We start from the raw sequence: 17,266 nt of genomic DNA, 5'->3' as shown, positions 1-17,266 counted from the left end.
ATGAATTAGATTTCATATATCATATGTCATTTTTGGTTTCTGAAAGATTTGAATATACTAAAATTCAAAAGCCTGAACTAGCTCTGAGCTTGATTCCATCGATTAGAACTATAGGACAAGAAGTCAGATAGTAAATTATAGCACAGCAGAATCAAAATTCAGTGTCCAGAAATTTCCATTAGAAGATAATTTCAAGCATTTGGAATATATGCATTTGCTTTCTAAAGTGTTCCCCTAAAAAGCATCATCAGTTGAACACATGACATGTTGGAAATTATTTACTGGATTTACATGAAAGCAAATTTAGGTTCTGCTGTTGGCTGTGACCATGGCTTAAGGTATGGAAAAAGTTGGCTAGACAACCAGTTCCCAGCAAAATGCAGCAGCTAGACTAATAACTGGGACCAAGCAATCCAAACACCTAACCCCAATCCAGGGCCACTTGCCATAGCTGCCTATATGTTTTCAAAGCACAATTCAAGGTGCTGGTTTTAATTTATAAAGCCCTCCATAGCTTGGGAACACAATACTGATGGAACACCTCTTCCAGTCACAGTGTACCCAGAAATTACACTCAGCTTCTGAGGTTTTACTCCAAGTGCCAACTCCAAGAAAGGCTTGGCTGGTATCAACAAGGTGGATGGGCTTTTCTGTGGTAGTTCCCAAGGCATGGAACTATCACCCCATCAAGGACTGTCTGGCACCAAATGTATTATCTTTGGTACCAGGTTAAAACTCTTCTCCTTGTCTAGGCATCTACAAACTCCTAAAGCACATGGGGTAGTGGGGATATTGCCAGCTGCTATTTTTGAGGCTTAGCAGTATGTTATGGTTTTAGTTGTTTGGGTATAACAAGTTTTCAATTTTAATATAATTTTATGATGTTTCATCATTTTAATCTGGATTGTATTGTATTTATTTTTATTGTTCACTGCCTAGAGAGCTTTGGTGATTGGGCAGGAGAGAAAATAAATTAATAATAACAGTGTTCAAAACACTTATCAAAGATCAAAATGTGCCCAGAGCCTCCTGTTTTACTACATAGCTGTGAAGTACTTACCTTGTGCCTAATAGTGTTCCCAATATAGTTCTAATCAAGTGTAAGCAAAAGACACATGAATATTAAAAGAACTGAAAGAAATTTCTTTAAGATGCATTTCTGCTCACCTGCTGAAACTGGGAGCCAGGTGAATGAGGATATAGTGGAGCATCTTCTGGTGGAGAGGACTCATGCTCATCAGGGGCATCTGGATCATCTGGTTCCTAAAAATGAAAAACATTCATTAAAACTCCTTTTTACATTAAACACTGTCTTGTTATTATTTTCTGATGGCAGGTAATTTCCTAAAATAAATATATTATCTCACCACTAGCTAGTGTCGTATGAAAAATTACAACGTGGGAGCATGTGAAAAATCATTTATGTGAAGGTGCTCTGTTTCCCTTCTTTCCCAAGGCAACTCCTGGAGTATCCCCCAAACTAAGTGGCGCAGACACAGGATAGGGAAGGCTTGTTGCTTTTTAAAAGCCCACACTCTGATCACCAGACTGCTAATCTTACTTACTTACTTACTTAAAACTTTTATATGCCGTCACCACATGCCTCAGCATCTCGGGACAGCTCACAAATGTACAATTAAAAAATAAAACAATACAAATTCCATAAAATTATATAAAAACAAAAATAAAAAAGCAACCGTTAATGCTAAAAGTATTAATTTTTAAAATAGCAATTGAATAAAATGGTTTTAACCTGGCACCGAAAAGAATATAAACTTGGTGCCAGGCACACCTCTCGAGAGAGCGCATTCCATAATCTGGGCGCCACCGCAGAGAAGGCCCTGCTCCAGGTAGCTGTTCTTTTTATCTCCTTTAATATACTAGAGAAGGGGAAAGTTTCAGGGTTGTTTATGGAGCAAGCTATGTAGCAGCCTCAAACTTGACCTGCACAGCAGCTGTTCCTTGCACTGTTGGAAGAGATTCTCAACCATAATAAGAAAAGGAACAACATATGCCCTAGAGAGATATGTGCCCTGCCCTCCTGCTTTTAACAGCCAGGGCTTTCAACCATTTCTAACTCTGTATTTTTATGGAAAGATTTGTGAATGCAAAGTCCTCCTTGGGAAGGTCTTTGGGACTATCTTTTTCCAGTTTTTAAATCAATATCCAGGGTATTCTTCATAGCATTATGTGTGATGGCCATGCTGCATTGCCATACTGGCCACCATGCTTAATTAGAGGAAATTATGTTTCAACAAATCTATGTAAAAGTTCTATGACTCAAAAAGGGACAGAACTGAATTCCCTCCAAAAGTAACATGCTGCCAAGCAGAGTTCTGTGCTCCAGCAAACACCCTTACAAACAAAAATTTCAATACCAACACTATGTCCCATTTTCTCAAGAAAATAGGAAAAAATTCAACCTGTTTATATCTACTACTATAAATGCATACCATAGCTATCAAAAGGCATACAGCCAAGTCTTCCATTTTTCCCAACGTTCATTACCTTCACTCTATATACCATCACATGAATAAGAGCACCTTATTTAGCTTTTGAATCAACTGCACATACCAGCATCTCTTAAGGAATAGCACTCTTTTTCTAAAAGTGGAAACTGGGCATTCAGTGATAGAGGCCAAGAAAAAATGCCAGTCCCTTCCCTTCAAGATGGCTTAAATAGCAACACAAGTGTAATATTTTCAATAGATATTAGAAGGGAAATCAAAACAAATCTAAACTTAGAAAAATGTTTAAGCATCTTGGTCATGAATTACAACAGAACAGCACCAGTAAGTGCATATTAAGGGGCTAAAAAACCTTATAAACTTGCAACTTTAACTGCATATTAAACTGTAGTATATCTACTATGTAACCAACATATAATTCTTTAAGGAATTTAATGATGTAAGTTATCTGTCCTCTAGTGAACATTAACTTTGGGTACAAGCCAACGCCTTACCTCCTCTGGGCACAGCTCGCAAGCTTTTGCAAGGGTCATTCTTGCACTGTGTGATCTCTCCAGAAAGTACCCATTAGATGTTTCATTACTCTGGACTGGTGGGGACCAGTTGTTATAAGTATACTGTGGGTTGCCAGTATACGGCCTACGTTCAAGCTCATCTCCAAGCCATTCTACTGCCCAGGTCCATTTTCTCTTCAAATCTCCATTGCTCTGAACAGAGAAAAAACAAGCCATTAATATTTGTAAATGAGTTCTTCAAAAATCTAAGACCAACACAGTTTTCCAATAGGGTGCATTGTTTCCCATTCATGACTCCAATAACTATAGAACTTAACTGAGAAATTAACCTTTTTGGGGAATGGAATTTAACATTTTACTCAATTTAGCTTAGCAATTTTGCAGGGAGTTTTGTGATATGCTCACCAGCTCTGCTCACTCTCTTTGATGAAGACTTTTTAATTTTTTGTTTAGGAAAATAAAACATTCTCAATTATTGAAGCAGAAAAATTGTTAACATCAGGAAAACACTGAATTTACCTGTAAGATCTGGTACGCTACTGGACAGTTGCTGAAGAGAGCTACCATACACTTTATGCATTGGTAAGCTCGTTTTTGATAATGGTTCTTAGAGCGCTGAATGGTATCAAATAGCCCATCTCGGTCATCTGGAATACCTTTAAGTGCATTGTGAATCCTGAGAAGAAACCGAACATACCAAAAGGTCAACATTTCACAAAGGTCACAAATCCTCATATAAATGCTGTAATACTGAAAGCCCCCCCCCCCAAATGATACACACTTCTTTGCCTAGGATGCTGACCTCCAGAATCCACTTAAAACACCACACTTCTTTCTAAAGGAGTCCAGATCCACAAAACAAAAAGCCTTTGATGTCTCCAGTCTGTCGAAAGGCTGGAGACTTCTAGCTAAAGGAGACTCTCTTTTAATTAACACTTCTCTATTCCATTTTCTAGACCCAAAAGATAAGAACAGCATCTTAAACAGGAAGATCTGCCTTTCCTCTGATCAGTGAATCTTGTTGGGCAATCCCTGCTTCCCCTCCAAGCCAAACATAATATAACATAACAGAAATAAGGCTTCCTTGTTCCTCTATCATTTGGGTGCTCAATCGTTTTGATAATTCGATCCATTGGTTCATTGAAGGGACTGATACAGAGTAGAGGTGATCTTCACCTATTTTTCTTGTACGCCTACAACTCAGTATGCCATCTCTCATGCTGTCCCACAATCCTTCAGAGCAAATTTTCAGGAGGTGCAGGGAGACAGAAGAATTAGCAAAAATGTTATTCTCCCATATCCAGCAGTAAGGCATCATAAGCAAAGATCCACACTCAACCCTTTAAAACAGGGATAGAGAACCAGTACTGGGGAGAGGGGGCAAGAAGGAAGAGAGGAAACACACCATCTAACATCAGCACCTTCTCTTCTCATTTTCCCTCTTTCTCTGCTGACGGGAGACACCACATGCCAAATTAGATTGGGTCTGAGCATGGATAATTGTGGAAGGCTCACTGGGTTTATAAAGGGTCTTTACAACTAGTGACCAGCTATGTGCCACAAGTCACCTGGGTTTTTAATGAACAAGCATTAAGAATACCCCACAAGTTAGATACCTGATTCTTAAGGGAAGAGGGAAAGCTCCTCCCCCAAGGCAGCAACAGAACCACCAACATAAATTTCATTTTCTCTGCACCAAGATACAGATTAATAAAGCCTCACATGGTCTGTTACTAAATTCAGACACTGTGTTGACACCTCCACAACTCTACTTGAATTTGATGCAAAGGAAAAATACAAGTGGACATCGTGTATATAGTGATAATTTAGTTCAAATCCCAGGATGAGCTCAGTAATTTCATTAAGACAGTAAAAGCTAGGGAGAGGGGAGACAGAGGGATGTGAGCAGAGAATCCATTGGCACAGCAGTGTAACAACTGCCTTGGGGCTCACTAATAGAACAGAACCCACTAACACTCTCTAGAAATGGCCACTCAAATTGGAGCTAAATCTTTAAAGTGCGGTGTCCCAATCCCTTCTCTCCAGAAGGAAATCATGGCACTGAAAGCTGTCAAGAAGTCCAGAAGAATTAGCATGTTTATACTTCCCCATCCTCCTCCTTACACATCAGGGCAAGTAAGCAGTTTCTGGGCAAACCCAAACCTTAAGCTAAACTGAAATGAAGCCAGATAAAGCCTCTCTTTTAAGATGCTGTCTGCTATGCCATTATAGAGCACCTGTATATGGAAGCCATCATCTTAAAGATATTCCCCTTTCCCAATCTACAGAATGGAATGCCTTTTCTAAGACTGTGTTTGCCATGTACTATTGTATATATATGCAAAGTTCATTGCTAGCCAAGATCAAGGTATTCCCCCATGCAGCAACTTTCCTCAACTATCTTACCCAACTGTCATTTTTCTGAGAACTCCCCCATTCTCCTATAACTGAGTGATAATTTCAATCAATATTTTCATACAGAATGATAGAGCAATTTAGCAATGCAAACATTTATATAGATTTTATGGAATATTTAAAACATTTTAATAAAAAATTAAACCCTGTCATCCAAAATATGGATTCTACAGTATTACACAATAATTTTTATGTGCATCTATATTTTATTTTTTTATTTTATCTTATTTAAAACATTTCTATGCTGCCCCCATCGCAACAAAGCGTTGGGGCGGCTCACAACGTAATTAAAACATATAAATAACAATTAAAAATTAAAAAGCCCGGTAACATCTGGTAAAACCTATAAATAGATAACAAGTTAACAATTAAAATAAGTTTTAAATAAAAAGGTCTTAGCCTGGCACCGAAAAACAAATAACGACAGCGCCAGGCAGACCTCTCTGGGGAGCACATTCCATAGGTGGGGCGCCACCGCAGAGAAGGCCCTCCTCTGGGTACTCACCCTCCTAATATCATTCACAGAGGGTTCCCGGAGAAGGGCATCTGTTGCCGATCTCAAGGGGCGGGAGGGCATATATGGACGCAAGCGTTCCTTTAGATAGCCAGGTCCCAAGCCATTAAGGGCTTTATAGGTCATAACCAACACCTTGAATTGGGTCCGGACTTCAATCAGGAGCCAGTGAAGCTGACGGAGAACTGGGGTTATATGAGAACAACGCCCAGTCCCCGTCAGCAACCTGGCAGCTCTATTCTGCACCAATTGAAGTATCTGGACTGTCTTCAAGGGTATACCCATGTAGAGCGTGTTACAGAAGTCTAATCAGGAAGTTACCAACGCGTGTGTCACTGTCGCCAGGCAGTCGTTCTCCGGGAAGGGACGCAGCTGATGGATCAGCCGAAGCTGAAGGAAGGCGCTCCTCGCCACCGCCATCACCTGAGCTTCTAGTGACAGCTCAGGGTCGAGGAGCACTCCCAAGCTGCGAACCCTGTCCCTCAGAGGGAGTGCAACCCCATTTAGGACAAGGCCCAAGTCCCCCATCCCGAGGCCCGAGCCACCCACCAACAAGATCTCCGTCTTGTCTGGATTGAGCTTCAGTTTAGAGCTAAAAGTATATTTAGAGCTAAAAGTAAAACAATAAATGACATAACAATAAATAAAACTGAAAAGCCATTTAAAAAACCTATTCTACCAGCTAAAAATCATATGAACTGTTTTAGATGCCTGAACAAATAAAATTTCTTCACCCAATGCCAAAATGCATACAGCACCAGTCACAATGGAAGATGACTATGCAGAAAAGTGATGTAATTTTTTTTAAAATTCTTAATAAATAAGAGTGTGGAAGAACCCGTGTATATTAGATGGGCTTTCCCACACAAGTCCCGTATTATGAAAATTGTATTGAACATAAGAATCCCAAACACTAACCTGTGAGTTTGCCATGAGTCCTCAATTAACAAGATTTGTAGGAGGAGATCCAAGTAAGGTCGAAGTTCATATGTATAAGAATATGCAACCTTAAAAAGGCAGAATTCGAAGAAAGTGTTAATAAACAACTTCAGATAATTTAAATGTATATTAGAAAGGGGATCAAGCAATAGATATCTGGATGGGGGCAACACTGCAACCTGGTTTGCAAATAACCCTGCTGCATGGTCTATTTAATGTTGGGTTATCACAATGTGTAAATCCAGTTGTGCCAAAAAATGTTTGTTGGTCACAGCTCTCTCAGAATCAAACCCATGGTTTTTATCATGATCTGAATGATGTCGCAGTGCTGCTACAAGTGATTGTCCCTCTACTGATGCCTAAATGGCAGTTTAGAGTGACATTGTTTGCTGCTCTTAAAAAAAATCAGTCTTAAATGTGTTCCTAATTATTGCTGCTTTTGATGATAGTTTTTCCCAAATGCACAGGAGAGCACTTTTGTAGCTGTCTGAAACCTACAGTCTAGCCGGACCATTTTCCTTGTATGTTTCAGCTGTCAAAAGGAGCACTCAGGCAAACTAGAAAACATTCAAGAGGACACTGTATATAAACTAATTTGCACATAGTTGACAAACACAGAGAGGAAAAAATGCTAAAGGAGAAAAGGAACACATGGCAAAGCACTGAAAATGGGGACAACAGCCAAAGAAGCAGGTGAAGCTATCAGGGACAGTATCTTCCACTGAGTAATGTCATTATCTGAATTTTAATGACATTCTCAGTGTCCAGCTTTTCAAAACTTGCTGAGGTCAGCAGCTACTCCAGAAAGGAGATATTACCTCCCTGTCCCTTTTGCCCTTTCTTTTCAGAACACTTAATTGCTGGGGCAATCACTGTGGCTCCCTAAAAGTTAAAAAAAATCTGTGGAAGTGGCTGAATGGTGCCCCAAGTAAGGAAGTTGATGTAAATCACATTGGTGCTGGCATCCTGTTCTGCCTCTTTGAAGAGTTTAAAAAACCCCATCAAGAATATCTGCATAATTTTTATGACTGGTAAATATACACAAAGGGCTGGAAAATTAATAGATGGGAAATTTGCACAGCTGCATTAATTGCGCCATTACTGATGGTACAGAGATCTCCTTGACATTTACTTCCCAGCTATTAAATTTGTGTATATGCCACAGTTTAAAAGAATCATGCAAATAATTTACAAAACAAAACAAAAAAACCTTTCAAGGATGGCCAAATGGGAAGGAGCAAATAGGGACCTACACCAACAGAATTTACACCTGTCCCCTCATGGGTTCCCATTTACTCCAACTCACACAGCTGCCTACTTATGGGGAGGTGGGGGGTCAGAACTATCATGGAACTGCAGTAATTGCCACAGTAAATGCAATGAAAACAAGCCATAAAAGGAACCACAAAAAGGAGAGAAGTTAATAACTCTTTTGGAATAAGTGGAAAAGTGCTGAAAAGATGGAAGACATGGGCAACTGTCAGTTCAACATTTTAAAAGCCTGAAAATCACATTGCCGAAGGGGGAATTTGTTCCCCCACTTCTTGGTGCACTTTCCCCTCCATTTTTCCTGCTTTGGAATTGTGCTAATTGGTCCCTCTTTTCTTATTAGCTGATGTGCAGCCTTGCCTTGGTCATTTCCCTGTATGATGTCTACTCCACTTCAGCGTTCCCTTTGACGACTGAAACAAAGTAATCAACCAGGCAAGACCACATATACAAGCTATGAAAGTGCACTGACAACAAAATAATTACAATCCCAATTGCATATTCTGAGGCACCTTTCCCAACCACCTGCACCCCCCAGCACAAAAATGAACAAACCAAATAAACACCAGGGAATGAGAAGGATCAGAGCAGGGAGATGGCCAGGGTGAGGAGGCAAGACAGGTTCTGCCACAATTTCTCCTCTGAGATATGTGTCAGTGTTGGTTGGCAACTAAGGGAGAAGGAGTAGAACAACCAATGGCAAGCCTGTTCATCTGTCAGGCATACCATGGATGGTGCAGTAAACAACCGACACTGCATAGCTTATTCACATGGATGGCTTAGAATCGTGTTAACTCACCAACTGTTTACTTCATTATAATGTAACAGAAAATACAATACCTGATAATGAGCTATAAAGTTGTTTTGCAACCACATTTTGCTTATGTGATAAAATCTGAAGAACCAAATAGCAATTTCAAGAGTTATGTGCTACAGGTTTTTGGATGCAACATACATAGGCTGGTTTGCCTACTCAGCTGAGAATATGGATACCAGCAAATAAAGGAGTACACACCAGCAATTTTATCAGATGCTAGTGGAAGCAAATGACTTTCTTTCAAGGTTGTAAGTTTAAATGATTCTTGCGGCTGTTTAAGTGACTGACTTGATATACTTCAACACTGATTCCTTGTTTTGCATTATATTTTAAATACATTGTAAACAACCACTTTGAAAAATATGGCTGCAAAGGGGGCATACATAGTTATAATAAATTAAATGATGAACCCTTCAAATGACTTGGGAAAAATATAGATCCAGTGACATTTTGCATGTAAGGTGCTTCAATAAAATACAGCTTTTGTCCATTTTTTTACCTGCCAAAGCAGTTCACTGAGGACTGTAGATGAAAACTGAGGATTCTCCCAGCAGCAGAAGCGAAGTAGTTTGATAGTTTCTTCTGAATTACTGCAATCTTCAATTATTTTTTTCACATAACTAGTCCTCACAAACAAGATGTCTGCCACATTCTGCTGAAGTACCATTATTGGTTGTGATAAATTAGGATCTCCATAGGGATTGCTAAGTGGAGGATTACCTAAAACAAAACATTTGTACTTTTAATTTTGTTCTGAGCTGTAGAGATCTGTAGGGTATTATGTATCCATTGAAAATGTTATTGTATAGAATTACATCACGGAAAGTTTTATGGTACTTTAGCTATTTAACATAATTAAGATTTCTCTCCAGTTGGTATAGATGCTCAGCTAGGTGCTCCATGCTAGATTTCCATAGGTGCTTACCTGTGATTTAGACAATACCTGAGAGAAACATATTAATCTGATACTGTTACAACTACCAACACAGAAAGCATTATGGATGGTTATGAAAAGCATGGATGAAATGAGGATCAAAACCCCAGCAGTGACCCAGAAGGGGTAAATTGCATGTCCTCCATCTTGTTAGTACTGCCACCTTTTCTGCCTAATAAACAGCTGACTGAGGCTCCTCCTTACTTCATGGAGTATAGTTCAGAAACAGGACTGGCAGATAAGCTTCTAGTTTTTGCCTGTCAATCATCTAACTCCATCTGGCCTTTTTACATACTAATTAAAAACTGTATAGAAGGCAGCAAGGATGGAATTCTGTTCCTTGAACGGTATAGAAACACAGTCAAAACACAGTTTTCTAAATGAAAGTGTATTAAAGAAGGCTATAAAAGGAAATAAGAGAAAAGCAGTGAATATGCAAAGAAAAGTAAATACTCCAGTGTTTCAATAAAACCAAACATCTTAGCACGGTGGTTGCTGCAATGGAATATGTTACAAATATGGAATCCTGTGTGACACCTGATGTGAAAGGTGATGTTTTGTTTAACTGAGAAAAGTCCAAAGCAAGGAGAGACTATCCAACTTCTTAATGTAGTTAATAGGAGAGTGGCTTAGAAGAAAAAGAAAGCTGTAGAAAAAGCTCTAAGAGTCAAAGCAGTAGTTGAGCTTTTTTTTTCCATCACTGCTTCAGTATGTTTTTCATGAGGTTCCTTAAGGGATATCCTAGTAAGGAATAATGTTTTGGTGCTACACTGAAGTCCCTTTAACAAGAGACCTTCCATCTAGCTTTAACCATTTTCTCAAAGGATGAAGGAAAAGGAATTGATGTGGACTCTGAAAACAATGAATTGCTTTTGGAAGGCTGCGTGGTTGGTTCCTGAGAAGAATTAATGTCTATGGAGGCCATAGCTTTAGGTAGGATGGGAAGAAAATATAGCTAAATAATCTTATACTAGAAAATTCTGCCACTGTTCCCTTATCTAATCATATTCACACAGTTCCATCTAAGAAAACAAGAGAATGAAGATTCAGAAAACTGCTCTAGAGAGATCCCTTTTGAATTAAAATGTTTGCCTTGGTCATGAGATGAGGGATGGAAGAATCAGGAACTGATTCAGCATATAGATTGGCAACTTAGTTATACTGGAAGTTTTAGACTTAATTGTCCTCTCCAGTTTTTTGTTTGGCTGGAGGGAAGCAAAAGAAGAGGAGGAACTAAAAGAAGGCCTTTTTCTACATTTCTTCTGTCATCTTCTTGGGAGGTGAGCCAATTCCAGTTTAATGGTCTATTGTATGGCCTTGGATAAGAACTGATCTTGGTAGTGATGTTTAGCCAGTTACCCTGGGGAGGTAGAAGGAGTCACTAGAAGGGGGTTACTGTGACCCTATAGCATCTCTTGAAAATAGCTCTGTTTGTAGGCCACACATTCCTAGAAAAATGGAAGATTGTTGTGTGGCTTCCTCCAGCTCCTGCCCCCAGTCTCAAATTGCTTACACACCCTTTGCAGACTTTTCAGGATACTTCAGTTGGCTTCTTTCAAGACAGGAATAGGGCACATGATCCTGTATCATCATACCATGAGGGCTCTGCTTTGATCCAGCTGAGTTTGCTGTACTGCAGAGTGATTAGTAGTTCAGTGGCAGCTTTGGTAGGACACTGGTCTTGACCATTTATTTATTTATACATGTATTTATAAAGCCTCCTATAACTGCTGAGGCCTTTCTAGGTGCCAAAGATCCTTGCCTACACTTCTCATTGTAGGAGACGGGAACTAGCAGCCCTTTAGGCTAAGGCTGTGAGCAATGGGTAAGTATGTGTATGATTTACCTTACTGACCACTCATTTTCTTTTCCAGGCTTGGAACTCTTCTTGATAGATGGGGCCATCTTGTGGTGAAGGAACAAGAGAGTCAGGAAAGGAAAGCAAAAATGTGTGTGTTGAAAGAAAAACATAGCCTGAATAAAAGATTGTTGAAAAGAAGTACGAGACAAGTTCCTAGGTGAAAGTAAGGAACAAACTGACTGGGAAAAGACACAGAGACAAGGACCAAGATAAAAAGCCTGGTCATAGGTTGCTTCCCTGACCTGTGTGGCAGGAGGTATTAACTCATAATGGATATCTCTTTGCACTGAATGGGAATGTTATTTTAAACCACTGAGAAGTTCTTCAAATCTAGAACACAGCTCAGTATAACAGATAAAAGGTTAAGAAATTATATGAATAATAGCAAGCCACAGCACAATTTTCATTACAAATACATTCTATTTATAAAATTTGTATTTAACTGTACCATTGATAGAAGACTGCATACGCGATGACACATTGCAACAGCGGATTAGCTGCGATACCACAGTGTACAGTTTGCCAAGTTCAGCATACTGGTATTTGATTGGAGGACCTGGACCTTCATCCAGTGCCACAAGCATAAATGTGGCAGGCACATTTAATTTTAAAAGTTGTGTTTTTTCTGCTACACCTAAAGAAGAAGGTAGTAAGAGAGGAAAAATAATCACAACTAACTTAACTATATTTTAACCTAATGAATTCAGTCACATTTTCTATGATTTCATGCACATACCGTATCAAATTTCAGACATCCACTCACATTTGAGAAATTAATAAATGAACATTTAGTATGAATGCAAGTATGATATTCTGTACCCTCAACAATCCAGTCAGTCATTAGCCTGCACAGTAAATATTTCTGATCCAAGAAAATGTATGTTTATGAAATTTAGCTCTATATGAAGTCAGTGTCAACTTACCAGTTACTAGTTTTAATAAATTATTTAGAACTGCTGAACTAAATATTCGTGATTCTATTTTCTTGTCAAAATAGTCATGTTTGATGAAAGAAATCATTTTGGCAAACAACTAGGTAAATACTACAGAAGTCAGCTGTTCACCTGCTTTGTGTTCAAATCCTTAATACTTATAAAAGCTTAACAGCTATGTGAAGACATACAAATGTTAAATAAAAGATTTTTAAAATTAATACTTTTTTGGCTCAGTTCCACATACTAGCAAGACTAAGTTTAGAAAATACAATTAATGCATGCAATTGTACCAGAAGTTGCCATCATCATCTCAGCTACTACCAGTTATTGGTCAAAGAAAACTGAGAGAATAAGTGAGAATACATCTAGGATGTAACTGTAGCAGTAGTTTCTCACCAGATAATCCTCAGTTACAGAAGGTTCCTGAATGGGGCTCCATGGAGATGCATAATCCATATGCACAGAGACCACCAAAAGAAACCATTTATTATCAGACTGTCTTCTAAGTAATCCATGAATATTAAAGACGACCCTGAAGTTAAGCAACATGCTAGAGTGCACATTCAGTTCATATTAGCTGCTGCTCACATATAAAACTAAGAATATGCTCTAAAACAATATCCAACATGCTTTCTCTTCCAGCTGTGAATTTAGGGGAAGAGTCCTATAGTGGCATCTTTCAAGGAATCTTGCCACCACTTCTTTTCAGTGAAGAACCCAAGGAATCTCAGATCATAGCTAAAAAACCAATGTTTTAAGTCATTAGTAATAATTTGTGCAGCATCATGAAAGATCTAATGGGCTACACAGAAAATCTGGCATGAAGTTTCAGATGAAATTATATGATGTCAAAAATAGGCAAGTTTAGATAGCAAGAATATAAGCAAATAATTAGTGCTATGGGTGAACAATTAATGTGATCGGCAAAACCTCTGGGATGAAGTAGACAGTGCATTACCTAAGTTGGCATACATCACAAACAAGTTGAAATATTGCTGCAAATGACGCCCATGCTCAGACACTTCCCTCCTAAGAAGATTCAGTACAGCTCTCAGCAAGTGGTCACTCAAGCTTAAATTGTCATAGACCTACAAAACAAAAATGGCATGTTTCTGTTAAAAGTTTTTACAGACTCAACACATATTGGACCAAAAGAGACATTTCTTCATTAAGCCCTTTTCAGGAAGCAACTAGATGCATGACATACCTTTAATTAGAATGTACTGAAAGACATTCACGTCTAGTAACATCAAATATTAGTAACATCCAATTCCTGCTATGTCAAGTTGCTGTGGTTAAACTCTTCAATTTTTATGCATGCAATGTAAGGCAAGATAGGCAATGTAAGGCAAGATAGACAGACCATGATCATAAATCTCTGAAAGATCTTCTGTATATTGGCAGGGATTTTCAACTCGCAGTTTATTAACATTTGGTTATTGTTCAGAATTCTTTAAATCTACTAATGCCTTTTGCACCTGGTACAGGTTGGAGGACTTCAGTGTTTCAGTAAATCAAAGTAAATTCAGCAAACCTGACTTCTGCCCACCCAGATGTAGGAGGGTATAATGTGTCAAGCATTAATAAGAGCTCTCACTATACAGGCTAAATCACTGTGATATGAGATCAGTTACAGCACACAGACCAACATAAATCCCCTCAACATTTTGTTTAAGGCTTATTCAAATGACCTTATGTCAAAACTTGAATCATTGTTATACCATGATTTAGAATGGTCTCTAAATCTAGAATGGTCTTTCTATTATATTCTGCATACAGGACTCAGCATACCTGACTAGAAGGTCCAGGTGAAGCAAAAGGTGAAGGACATGGTCCATCTTGTAATGAAAAATGGGCAATAAATACTATAAGTTTTGCAAAAGCTCCCCTCACTTCAGCACTAGGGCATTCCAAAAGGTACTCAGAGAAGCGATTTGAAACATTGAAAAGGACATTGTGTGCAAACCAAAAACGTACATTCTTGCTGTGACGAAGAAGAATACACAAAGCATCATACCTGGAAAAAAAGATTAAATTTACTTACATTTCCAAAAGTAACAGCAATGTATTTCAGTTAGAACACTGCTTGTCCATAATAAGAACATACAAAAATGCTGTTCAAGCACATTATAAAGTCTATACGAGATCAAAATTCACAGGTACATAACATTAAGGTTACAACATTTTAAGTCTTACAGTTATTTAACCATGATTAAAGGTCTGTGAACAGGTTGCTGGATTTCTTCCCCAAACCACCCAAGAATTCTTCTCCGAGTTTCCTCTTCATTTTCTGCCCCTTGGGCCTTAAACACAGCATGTGCACAGAATGTCACTGTGGGCAGCACTCACTATAGTTATCATTCAGTCTGTTTTAAGATCAACACCCAAAATAGGATGGGTTGTGCTGAAGTCAAAATACAACCTCATGACCAACGTGCACAGCATTTAAAGCTTGTAATATGCACTGCAGAACATAGCTGTTCAGATGAAAAAGGATGCTTTTAAGCATCCACACAACCTGAAGCAAAGAACAAACATACCTTGTTTACCCCACCAAAATCCTACTCAAGTATGGGGTGCACCAGGTTGCCCACCCCTTCTCACAGCCTCCTGCTGATCTCAATTATGGTAAAATCAGCAGGATTAATTATATTAATTATGTTAACATGTTCATACACTTAAGAGTGTATTTTGTTTATGGATCAATTTTACTGCACTGATTGTCCAATTTTTCAAAATTAAATTATATCAAATGAAGAGACCACTAGAAACATTAAACTTATGACTGGAGAATTATTCTTAAAGCCAAATATACCAATCACTGGCAGGACCACGGACTATTTTCTTTGTGTGGAATCCTGTGGTAAAGAGAAACCTAGCAGCAAGCTGAACACTAATCATCGTTATTTCTTCTGCTTCAGGCAACAGATGATCTTGTCCTATAGAAAAACAGAATATGCTATGAAATTTGTTTAGAAACGATACAACAAAATATGTTTTCTTGTTTTGCAGTGTTTATCAGTACTGAAATCTGACATTATCAACCTGATTCTTATGTAAATTTATATTCTTTCATCAAGCTATATGAAAGGACTTAGGTGCTTCTTTCTCTTTTAAGCAATTCTGGCTGTCAACTTGAGTTCATCTTTATAAATTTGTAATATATTTCAATTTACACTGGGACCATAGCATTTCAGTTTCATTTTGTATCTATATATCCATAGCTTTATCTCCTTTTTGTATTTATCAAAGACAAACTGTTTTAGCAAAATGTAGAATTATAGGCAAAAACCAACTTAGACATCTATTGTGCTGATATCAAGGAAACTGCAAACTGATTTCATATATCAAAACATAACTTACTTGGAATTTTAGAATTAATCTAAAGGAAAATCAGTATTACCAAAGTACACTTATAATGTTCAAAATAAAACACAGATAGGAAGAATGCTAAAAGTCATGTCCTTTCACAAACATGTCAGTTAATTCTTATTATAAATATCCAAAACACTAACCTGGAGGAGGATTTAGATAGACACTGTTACAAGTCAGCAATTTCTTTACAAACTGGAAATATTCTAGGCTGTACTGCATTCTGTTATGCATGAATTGTACATTTTGTTTCCGTACACTTCTCTCAATGGCAGATGGCATTTTAATCTGATGGGGTTTAGTGGTCATTGTAAGTTCAGAAATGTATTTTATTAGTTCATTGTCTTTTTCTACTGTATCCATACGTTCATAAAAAAGAATATAAGCATTCCACCATCTCTTCTGGCGTCTGTAGGACATGCGCTTCATCATATGATCAAAAACTTCTCCCATGTACTCTCCACCAAAACACTGGTTTTTCATTTCTTCATCATCATCCATTTTGCATTCTGTTACATCACCATCATCAAATTTATACCATCTATTTTTCTCACCATCTCCACCATTTCTCTGAATAATGTAAGAATAATAATGACCACCGCTGGCCTGGCCACTATGCACCAACACGCCTACTAGTCTGTATTTAGTACTTCCAGAATGCTCATTTTCAGATTGTTCATTCTGTATTAGTTGATTTTCAGGATTTACATCATCGCCTTCTAGTTTTGCTACTCCTGCCACAGTATAAGGTTCCATGTCCAACTCTCGTGGAAACTCAAAATAATCATTGAACTTGATTGCACATTCCCTTTCCCAGTCATAGTCAAATCGTTTTAACTGGATGGCTAGAACTGGTGGCAATTTTTTAATTAACAAGCGCTTCACTGTGTCAACCTAAGAAATAAAGATTTGCAGGTTAATGCAACCCATTTTTGTGAAATACCAGTATCAACTACAAACACTAAGTAAGAATAACCTTTTCTTTCTTTCTCAAAATGCTACAATACAGCAAGTGACGGTCAATATGTATCACCATGATTCAGGTAAAATATCATAAAGAAGATTAACAGACTAGTCTGGAATTATTCTAATGAATCTTTCCTGAACTATAGCTAATAATTATAAGAAACAGTACTTCTCAATTTCTTCTGCAGAATGGCACTATACAAAATATTAGGTCTTCCTAAGTCACCTACTGCTGCATTTGTAAGAATTTTCAAAGGATCT

The 17,266-nt window shown here is 38.1% G+C and overlaps 1 protein-coding gene across 3 annotated transcripts in view; it reads right to left on the bottom strand.

The window, feature by feature from the left end:
• Nucleotides 1–17,266, bottom strand: part of USP9X (ubiquitin specific peptidase 9 X-linked) — a 94,104-nt gene that overhangs the window by 8,902 nt on the left and 67,936 nt on the right. For all 3 annotated transcript variants that reach the window (XM_044442142.1, XM_044442141.1, XM_044442143.1), the window contains 10 exons: nucleotides 16,183–16,933; nucleotides 15,483–15,606; nucleotides 14,459–14,684; nucleotides 13,626–13,755; nucleotides 12,181–12,366; nucleotides 9,437–9,657; nucleotides 6,831–6,919; nucleotides 3,503–3,659; nucleotides 2,963–3,175; nucleotides 1,168–1,263 (listed from right to left, as the gene is read on the bottom strand). In XM_044442142.1, coding sequence (XP_044298077.1) covers nucleotides 1,168–1,263; nucleotides 2,963–3,175; nucleotides 3,503–3,659; nucleotides 6,831–6,919; nucleotides 9,437–9,657; nucleotides 12,181–12,366; nucleotides 13,626–13,755; nucleotides 14,459–14,684; nucleotides 15,483–15,606; nucleotides 16,183–16,933 — 2,193 coding nt within the window. The remainder of the gene's footprint in view (nucleotides 1–1,167; nucleotides 1,264–2,962; nucleotides 3,176–3,502; nucleotides 3,660–6,830; nucleotides 6,920–9,436; nucleotides 9,658–12,180; nucleotides 12,367–13,625; nucleotides 13,756–14,458; nucleotides 14,685–15,482; nucleotides 15,607–16,182; nucleotides 16,934–17,266) is intronic.

This window comes from Varanus komodoensis, unplaced genomic scaffold (genome assembly GCF_004798865.1).
Source record: "Varanus komodoensis strain SLA01 unplaced genomic scaffold, ASM479886v1 scaffold4, whole genome shotgun sequence".
Classification (NCBI taxonomy): Eukaryota; Metazoa; Chordata; class Lepidosauria; order Squamata; family Varanidae; genus Varanus; species Varanus komodoensis.
Note: the sequence above shows the minus strand (reverse complement) of the source record. Positions and strands in the feature narration are given on the sequence as shown.